Raw genomic sequence first — 9,852 nt, 5'->3', positions numbered from 1 at the left:
ACTAAAATTTCACTCCTAAAACGGATAGTAATTAGAAAAAACAGCAAGTTTAGAACAAGGGAATGAAGTGACTACATAGGCTGTGTTTTGTTGGGAGAAGATCATTTTATTAGACTATTGCTCTTCAAATCTTACTTCGTTTCATTTGTGAAAGAGATTAATATTTTATTTGGTCCATCGATATTAGTTTTTGGTGGAAAATATTCTTCTTCATAAAGAAAGCAATGCCACATTTTTCTTCCTCTCTTTCATCCTCTTCCATTCATGTTCTGTACTTCTCTCACTAATTTATCTATAAAGGATTTAATTGAAGGAAATTCAAGTATAAAACGAGTTCACATTGAAATATGCTATTACTTTCAATTGAAGATGACATATAGTTGAATATGTTTTCCTTTGAACCAAATTATTTGGGAAGATTGAATTAGGAAGTGCTCAAATGCAATGCGATGGAGGGTCCATTAGTTTTACACCATTGACACCACTAAACAAATAACTAGAGATGTAAGATGCTACACTAGCTAGCCATCAGACCATACAGAGCAGTAATCATCATTTTGTAAGAAAGAGGAAAAACTGCTACAGAAACAATTTAGAGCTAGAAGAACTAGAGGGCCACTTATGATGCATGAAATATACACTTACACAGAAGGGTTACATCCATCGTCGTCCAAGACCACCATCGAAAACGCAAGAATGCAGATTGGCAGAACAAGGAGAGTTAGAATAATGAGCCTAAATAAAGCTACTAAGATTTCTTCCATCTTGCAGTATGATTGGTATCTTCTAATTGCTTCACAACATCTCTCATTGTTGGTCGCTTGCATGGATCTCTTTCTGTGCACTTGAGAGCTATAGAAAGGACGTCATATACTTGTTCCATGATCTCAGAATCCACAAATTCCTCACGGAGGGCTTCGTCAATCACATGGTCAATCTGTTCAGAACAGTCCAAAGCTGACCTGACCCATCCGACTATATCCATTCCCTCAGGGAATGATGCATCAACTGCTTTCTTCCTGGTCAAAAGTTCAAGCAATACAACCCCATAGCTATAAACATCTGACTTAGTACTTCTCTTTGTTGCATAAGCATTTTCTGTTAAATTAACACGGGAACATATAGTGTTATCAGCAGTTCAGCATTCTTAGCTTAAAGGCAATATTAATATCAATATGAAGTCTCGAGTATATATATATATATATATATATATATATATATATATATATATATATATATATATATATATATATATACGAAAATTGAATATTCTATGGGTGATTCATAGTGTTGTACACCTTGTAGTTGTTATGGGGTAATTTTGTACAATGGTTGACCGATAATGATAGTCAACGATCGATGCTACAAGACCGGGTCAAGATAGTTACGAGTGCTCCCTAGAATCAAGGAGAGACAATGGGTCAACAAGAATCAATCTTCAAGATTGTTACTATGTATCTACACCCTAGAACAAGTCCTAGTTCATTAAAAGAGCAAGTAAAGGAATCAACCACTACTCCACCAATTAAGAAAGCGGGTGAGAGAATCAAGGAACCACTATGCAACAGCCACCCAAATATCTCTCCAACCTACTCTTGGAAGTTTTATAAATAGAAGTCTTCCTCCCATGAAATGAAGTCACAACCTACGGATACTAGCCTCCCATGCAACTAAATACAAGCCTAAGTTCTCCCCACTACCTACATACTACTCCTGCGAAATATATCCATACATGAGCTTAGACCACATATGAATTCCACTAAAACCCACAAGTATCATTTGCAGCCTCATTTTCCGTATGCCCTCGTAACTATTCTTATTATTTCCTAAACCACTTGTATAATCCACTTACCATCTACTATATTGTATACCCTTCATAATCTCCATACAAACATCTTTTTACCCACAAATGTGTCACATACCTCCTAGCCATATTACGAGATTGATACACTCCATTTACTTTGTATTTATCTACGTTGTATTTCATATGCACCAAACACGCATTGTACTTGTAATTATTGGCTTTATGCCCGTATTATAGTGGATTGGTGGACTCATTGCCACCCGCGGTTTTTACCCACCTTTATTGGGGTTTTCCGCGTCACCATATCATGTCTCCTCCCTCTCCCTTTATTTTTCTGTCATTTACATTCCGCATTCCATACTCCTTATTTTAATTTAGTTGATTCGTAGCCCGTATCCCACATCAAATCCTACTTGACGAAATTTAGCATAAACAGTAGTCATCTTGTAGATACATTTTAGGAAGGGAAAGGCAAAAAAAGCAAAAGTTGATAGACAAAGTTAGAACTAACACTTGAGAGTTGTGGAACAGTCCAAAATAGAAGATCAGCAAGATAATAGATGAAAAACAAAACCCTAGAAATGGTACCTGGTGCAATATAGCCGGTTGTCCCAGAAATTGCAAGAGATTGAATTGAAGTTGGTGATTGATCTAAAAGCTTAGCAATGCCGAAGTCAGAGATGTGAGGCTCCAATTCTGAGTCCAAAAGTATGTTTTCAGGCTTGATATCACGGTGTATGATAGCAGGAACACAATCAAAATGAAGGTATGCCAATCCATGTGCCATTCCAAGAGCTATCTTATATCTTATATCCCATAGCAATAAAAGAGGATCTGTCTGCTGGAGAACATCACGAAGGCTTCCGTTTTCCATGTATTTATACAGTATCAAGCCATAACCCTTCCTCAACCAAAAACCTTCCAATTTAACTAAATTTCGATGCCTGATTTTCCCAAGTGTCTGCACTTCTCTAACCATACTCTCATTTGCACCAGTCTGACCACCAAAATCAAGCTTCTTGACAGCATAGACATCTTCTGGAGCCAATGAGGCTTTGTAGACAGTTCCATGAGCTCCTCTACCAACGGCGTATTTGTCATTCAGATTTTCAGTAGCCTCCATGATTTTGCTGAGCAGAAAGGACGTACCTTCCTGATTTGATAATTCAATGTCTTCTTTCTGTCTTCCTTGACTTCTGACACAGATATAACAGATTAAAAGGGCAAGAAGCACCACAAAGAGCAATGACCCAAGAGCTATAATTGCTATGTGAATACTGTCCAATCGGCTTTTAGAGCTTTTCCTCCCTAGCACATCATCACATGGCCTTACGTACCTTTGTGCTGTGCAATTAGAATCAGTGGCATGAGAGCAGTCAACACAAAGTGCAGAATTTCCCAAGAACGATGATGGTGATATGTTCAACAGGTTCGATAGTGTTGAGGGTATTGGACCAGAGAACAGATTGTATGAGACATTAACCTCAACCAAAGAAGGCATATTACCGAGAGTGGCCAAGGATCCCGATAGATTGTTGTGAGACACGTCCAGCTGCTGTAGATTGGCTAATCCCCCCAGAGAAGAAGGTAATTCACCGGTTAGCTTATTGTTGCTAAGATTTAAAGTGTATTTCAAATTTGTCAACAAGCCAATTGAAGAAGGAATTTGTCCTCTGAATAAATTGCCACCAAGTTGAAGTTCTGAGAGCATTCGGAGTTCTGATAGAAAAGGAGGAATTCCTCCAGTAAGACTATTCTCTCTTAAATTCAAGGTAGATATGGCTTCCCAGCTTCTTAGAGTCGGTGGAATTGACCCATTCAAGGAATTGAAAGTGGCATCAAATTGAAGCAACTTATTCCAGTTCCCTAGCTGGGGTGGCAATGATCCTCCTAAACAATTGTGAGATAGGTTCGCTGCCTGAAGATTTATCAAGTTTCCAAGCTCTGGAGGCAAAAATCCAGTAAGCTTGTTCAATGACAGATTGATTGTGGTGATATTACGACAATTCCCAAGGCTTGGTGGCACTTTTCCGCTAATATTATTTTCACTTAAGTCCATGAAAATGAGACTGTGATGCTCAGCAAATTCAGGAAGTCTCCCTGCCAGGTTATTTTGCTCAAGTCTTAACCTAGTCAAACTTGAGCAACTTCCAATATCAGGGGGTATGCTACCACTGAACATATTTTGACCTAAGTTAAGAACCTTTAGCTGCTTACCAAAACAAAGGTGAGGAGGAATTTCACCAGTGAATTTGTTGTTTGTAAATTCAATCTGCACCAAACTATTATTGATCCCCAAACCTCGTGGTATGACCCCAGAAAAATGGTTCTCATGTAAGGAAATGTTCTTGAGATTCTTCATCTTCGTCAGTTCCTGAGGTAGCTCCCCTGATAAGTTGTTGCTATAAATAATAACATCCTGAAGGGTCTGAATTTTCCAAATACTAAGTGGAAACTCTCCTGACAGTCGATTTTCAAACAATTCAAGGTTGCTCAATTTACTTAGAGACCCCAATTCACTAGGAATCTCACCCTCAAGTTTGTTCTCTTTCAATTGTAATTCAGTCAAGGACCTACAGTTCCTAAGTTCCGGAGGTATCTTCCCTGACAGAGAGTTCTCTGCAAGGTACAGTTTAGAAAGTTTGGAAAGCTGACCTAATGAAGCCGGGATCTTTCCCGTTAAGAGATTATTTACTACAGCAAAAAGCTCCAGGTTGCTGCAGTTACCCAAGCCATGAGGTATACCACCACGAAATTTATTAAATGACAAAACGAGCTCAATCAAATGCTCACAACTACCAGAACCTAAGGGAATGGTACCTTCCAACTTGTTTTTGCTAACATCCAGATAGGCCAAATTAAGGTTATTTAGACTCTCAGGCAAAACACCCACCAGCTGATTATCATTCAAATAGACAACTTCAAGGGCAGAACAATTGCCTATGGAAGAAGGTATAATGCCAAATAACTGATTGTCATACAGATAAAGAGAAACAAGTTCACTAGCATTGCCAATATTGGAAGGAATTGAACCAGTAAGCTTGTTATCATTCAGAAAGAGTGACTGCAAATGTGGGATCCGAAACAACGATTCCGGAATCCGAGATGTTAAAGAGTTGCTAAACAAGCTAAGAGCCAATAAGTTATGCAAATTCCCTAAGGTTTCAGGAATTTCACCAGTGAAATTGTTGTTTGAAAGGTCCAAATACTCAAGAAGACTACAATTGGAAATCTCAGCAGGAATTTCACCAGAAAAGGAGTTATAACCAAGATCAATAGTATTCAAATGAGATAATTGACCAATTTCAGGGCCTAAAATCCCAGAAATCCCAAAATTTGACAAGTTGAGAGAAACTACATGATGGGTTTTGTCACATTGAACACCAACCCATGAACATGAGCTAAAATTGGAAGAAACCCAGTTAAATTTAACTGAATTAGGAACAACCCAATTAGCTAAAAGTGATGTTAAAGCCTTTTCATCTGAACTCACAGAGAATGCAGTTCTAAACAAAAAAGACATGAAAATTGACAAGAAAACAGTGTAAATGAAGCTCTTAACTTCTGCCATTACAAATCTAACTAGGAAATTGAAAGATAGAGAAGAAAAATACCAACTTTGAAGGGTGAAATGTTTGGAATCACTTCATTTGGAACATGATAATAGAACCCACCAGAAAATTTACGACTAAACGAGTTAATAGCAAGTACAGAAAAAATTAATTGAATAGTGAACAAAGGCAGTATAAATGTCGAAGTATTAAAGAAGAAGAATAATGAAAAATGTGTTTCTGATACCGAGTAGTATAAATTCCACGCGGTTTCAAACTTTCAATATTCAGTGTCCACTAGCCACGGTCTTTGTCCTAGTGCATTACTACTGCAGCAAAGTTTGGTGTGAACAAGTATGAACAGTTGAACACTAGTTCCTCTAACAAAAAAAAAAAATTACTTAATTTAATTTTTTTTTTTGAAGGAACTTTTTTTTTAATTTAACTATCCATCAATTGAATTAATTATACTTTGGTCATTTTACATTCGTGTGTTGCTTGGTGGGTGCTTGAATGGTTGTACAAACTTGTGAGCTATGATATGATTAATATTCCATTCGGTTTATAATAATCAAAATGCTTTGATCGACACATATCAATATGTAGTTTTGACAAATGAAAATTAATATTTGTATTTGAAAGAATTCTTTTCCGTGAGATTTCCATTCCATTCACTATGAATATATACAAATTACATGCTCTAATCAAGCCACTAATTATGCTAAGAGATATACATCAAAATATTCATAGCTACAAACTAGGAAACTAATATATACAAAGTCAAAGATATATTAACAACTAATATATCTTAACACACCCCCATAGTCTAAGCGGGAGGAGGGCGAACACTTAGAGTATCCTTGAAGTCTTCAAAAAGTACACGAGGGAGCCCCTTTGTAAAAATATCTGCAATTTGGTGCCTAGAAGGAACATGAAGAACACGCACCTCACCACGTGCTACCTTTTCCCGAACAAACAAAATGTCCATCTCTATATGCTTTGTTCGTTGATGATGCACTGGATTGCCAGAAAGATAAATAGCACTCACATTGTCACAATACACCAATGTTGCCTTTTTAATCGGACAATGTAACTCCAAAAGTAAGTTTCGAAGCCAACATGACTCAGAAACCACATTAGCAACGCCCCTATACTCTGCCTCGGCACTAGACTTAGATAGAGTCGGTTTCCGTTTCGAGGACCAAGAAACCAAATTATCACCAACACACAATATCCAGATGTGGAGCGTCTAGTATCCGGACATCCGGGCAAATCATCATCTGTATATGACACAAGAGATGAAATAGAGGACGGATACAGATGCAAACCATGGTCAATAGTGCCCTGAACATACCGAATGACACGTTTGAGAGCCGCCATATGACTCTCTTTCGGATCATGCATATGTAAGCAAACCTGTTGGACCGCATATGATATATCTGGTCTAGTAAAAGTAAGATACTGCAAGGCTCCTGCAAGACTACGATACAATGTAGGATCAGTACAAGGAGAACCTGTAGAATTGTCCTTCGGTTTGACCTCAACGGGTGTAGCCGAAGGTTTGCACGAAGCCATCCCTGCTCGGTCAATAATTTCCTCCGCATATTTGCGTTGCGACAAAAATAATCCACCCTTATGTTTTGTCACTGCTATGCCAAGAAAATATTTAAGCAGACCCAAATCCTTCATAGCAAATTCCGAGCTAAGAAGGGACATAATAGAACGTCGCAGAGAATCAGAAGAAGCAGTAAGAATAATGTCATCAACATATAAAAGCAGATAAGCCACATTGTTCCCCTGACGATAAATAAATAGGGAATTGTCACTCTTACTATTAGTGAAACCAATAGAAGCAACATAATCTGCAAACCTCTTATACCACGCCCGGGGTGCCTGCTTAAGACCATATAATGAGCCTCGTAATAAACACACATAATCAGGGTGAGTTTTATCACGGTACCCAAGGGGTTGATGCATATAGACCGTTTCCTCAAGCTTACCATGCAGAAATGCGTTCTTAACATCAAGCTGATGGATCGACCAAGCTTTAGATAAAGCAAGGCTAAGAACAGTACGGATAGTAGCCGGTTTCACCACCGGACTAAAAGTCTCCCCACAATCAATGCCAACCTGTTGTGTTTTGCCATCACCTACAAGACGGGCCTTATGCCTCTCAAAAGAACCGCCAGATTTCACCTTATGAGTAAAAATCCACATAGAACGAATAACATTGACATCAGGCGGACGCGGCACCAACTCCCACGTCTTATTTTTAATAAGAGCATTAAATTAATCATCCATTGCCATTTTCCAATTCGGGTCACGAAGAGCAGAAATGGGGTTACGAGGGAGAGGGGACTTCGTAACATTAGAAACCATAGTGTTGAAATTTTTATACTTCAAATTTGGGTTAAAAATCCCATTTTTGCTTCTCGTGGTAATAGAAGAAGGAATAGAAGGAGTTGGATCATGAACATGTGGGCTAGGGGGAGGAATTGGGTTTGCTGAGTGGGTAGGCCGCGAGTGGGCCGTGGCTGAGTGAACAGGCCCACGGTCCACCAGTGGCCTATTCTGCGCAACATCAGCGCCCAAGGAAGGAGGGGAAATGGGAGAGAATGGTGGGCTGCGGTGTGGGCTCGTAGGGGGGGAAGGAGCACGCGGCCCAGAAGAAGAAAGAGGAGGAGGATGGAGAGGTGGGCTCGTAGAAGTAGCTGGCCCAGAAGATGTTTGGGCTTCAGTAGAGGGCTGCCCAAACGGTGGAGAATCAAGCTGCATTTGGTGAGTGATAGAAGGATGAATTTCGTCATCCAAAAAATCATATGTGTGAGAAGAGGGAGTATGCAACTTAGAAAATGGAAAAACCGATTCATCAAACACAACATGTCGGCTTATGAAAATCTTACGAGAAGATAAATCATAACACTTGTAACCCCTATGATTAGACAGAAACCCCAAGAAAACACAAGGTGTAGAACGAGGTTGAAGTTTATTAATCGTAGTAGACGGGAAAAGGGGGTAACACAAGCAACCAAAAACACGTAAATGAGAATAAGACGGCTTTCTTTGATATAGAACCTCTAGAGGAGACTTAGACTCGAGTAACTTACTTGGAATTATATTATGAAGATAAGTAGCCATTTGTAACGCATGATGCCAAAAAGATGGAGGTAAAGAGGCATGTGCAAGAAGTGTGCGAATAATATTGTTCAATGACCTTATTTTTCTCTCGGATTTCCCATTTTGAGACGAGGTATGGGGACATGAAAGACGAAATGACAGCCCATTAGACTCACACATAGCCCAAAAAGGTCTGTTATCATATTCCCTCCCATTATCACATTGAAATGTTTTAATAGGTCGGTCAAATTGGGTTCGTATTAATGATTGAAATGCTAAGACCTTATCAAAAACATCCGATTTCTTAGCTAAGGGAAATGTCCACAAAAATTTCGAAAAATCATCCAAAAGAAGCATATAATAACGGTGACCTGATGAACTCAAAACAGGTGATGACCAAAGATCACTATGAACAATATCAAAAGGCATAGTAGTAGTAGAAATAGAAGAAGCAAATGGCAATTTAATATGTTTTCCAAGTACACATGAATGACAAACACTTGAACTAGAAGAGGAGTGAGTACATTCAATGCTTTTATTATTACTAAGAGTCTTTAAAATAGAAGCTCCCGGATGTCCCAATCTATCATGCCAAAAAGAAGAGGCTAAGGCCGTAAAGGTTGATGGAGAAGAGCGTGAGGAAGTGGTAGTGAGTGGATAAAGGTCCCCTTGGCTATCACATCTCATTATGGGCATCCCCGTCCGATAGTCCTTCACAGAAAAACCATAAGGGTCAAACTCAACAGACACACAATTATCAGTGGTAAATCTACGAACAGAGATTAGATTTTTAATGAGTTTTGGGGCATGTAGGACATTAGAGAGAGACAATGGAGGATTAGGGGATGGCAAAGTAGTATTTCCACAACCACGAATTGGAATAGTATGACCACTACCAACAACAATACTATTATGATGATTGCTCAAATTAAAATAAGACGAGAGATTACCGGTGGTGGATGTCATATGAGAAGTAGCGCCGGTGTCCATGTACCACGAAGGATCGAGCTGCTGTAGAGACATGGTGTGGAAAGCCGACTCCAAGTCAGTTAGAACATAAGAAGGAGATTGAGAGGCCGCATATGCTTGTTGTTGAGGTCGTGGACCAAGAACACCTTGTTGCTGCCTTGTTGGGCCTTGAGGCCTAGCCCAACCTTGGGTTGGAAATGGGCAAGGAGGAGCAGCCCACGGCCAACCCCAAGGTGGGTAAGCTTGCTGCTGCCAGAACGGAGCCACGCCCCACTGCTGCTGCTGCTGACTGCCGCCACGGTTACCACCCCCGGCGCCGGAATTCAGACCACCTCCGGCGGCTGGACCACGGCCACCACTGTGCTGCCCCTTTTTCCCAGAATTTTTCTTATGATTTTTTCCCTTTCCGCG

General features: G+C 39.6%; 1 protein-coding gene across 1 annotated transcript; it reads right to left on the bottom strand.

The window, feature by feature from the left end:
• Positions 1-389: 389 nt before the first annotated feature.
• On the bottom strand, positions 390-5,648 carry LOC110713318 (receptor-like protein kinase). The gene is made up of 2 exons (XM_021891775.1): positions 2,393-5,648; positions 390-1,098 (listed from the first exon to the last, which is right to left on the bottom strand). The coding sequence occupies exons 1-2, from the start codon at positions 5,373-5,375 to the stop codon at positions 749-751; spliced, it is 3,333 nt and encodes a 1,110-aa protein (XP_021747467.1). The 5' UTR covers positions 5,376-5,648; the 3' UTR covers positions 390-748.
• Between the last annotated feature and the right edge of the window lie 4,204 nt (positions 5,649-9,852).

The sequence above is a fragment of the Chenopodium quinoa genome, unplaced genomic scaffold (assembly GCF_001683475.1).
Source record: "Chenopodium quinoa cultivar QQ74 unplaced genomic scaffold, ASM168347v1, whole genome shotgun sequence".
NCBI classification, from domain to species: domain Eukaryota; kingdom Viridiplantae; phylum Streptophyta; class Magnoliopsida; order Caryophyllales; family Amaranthaceae; genus Chenopodium; species Chenopodium quinoa.
This window is presented reverse-complemented; position numbering and strand designations above follow the sequence as displayed.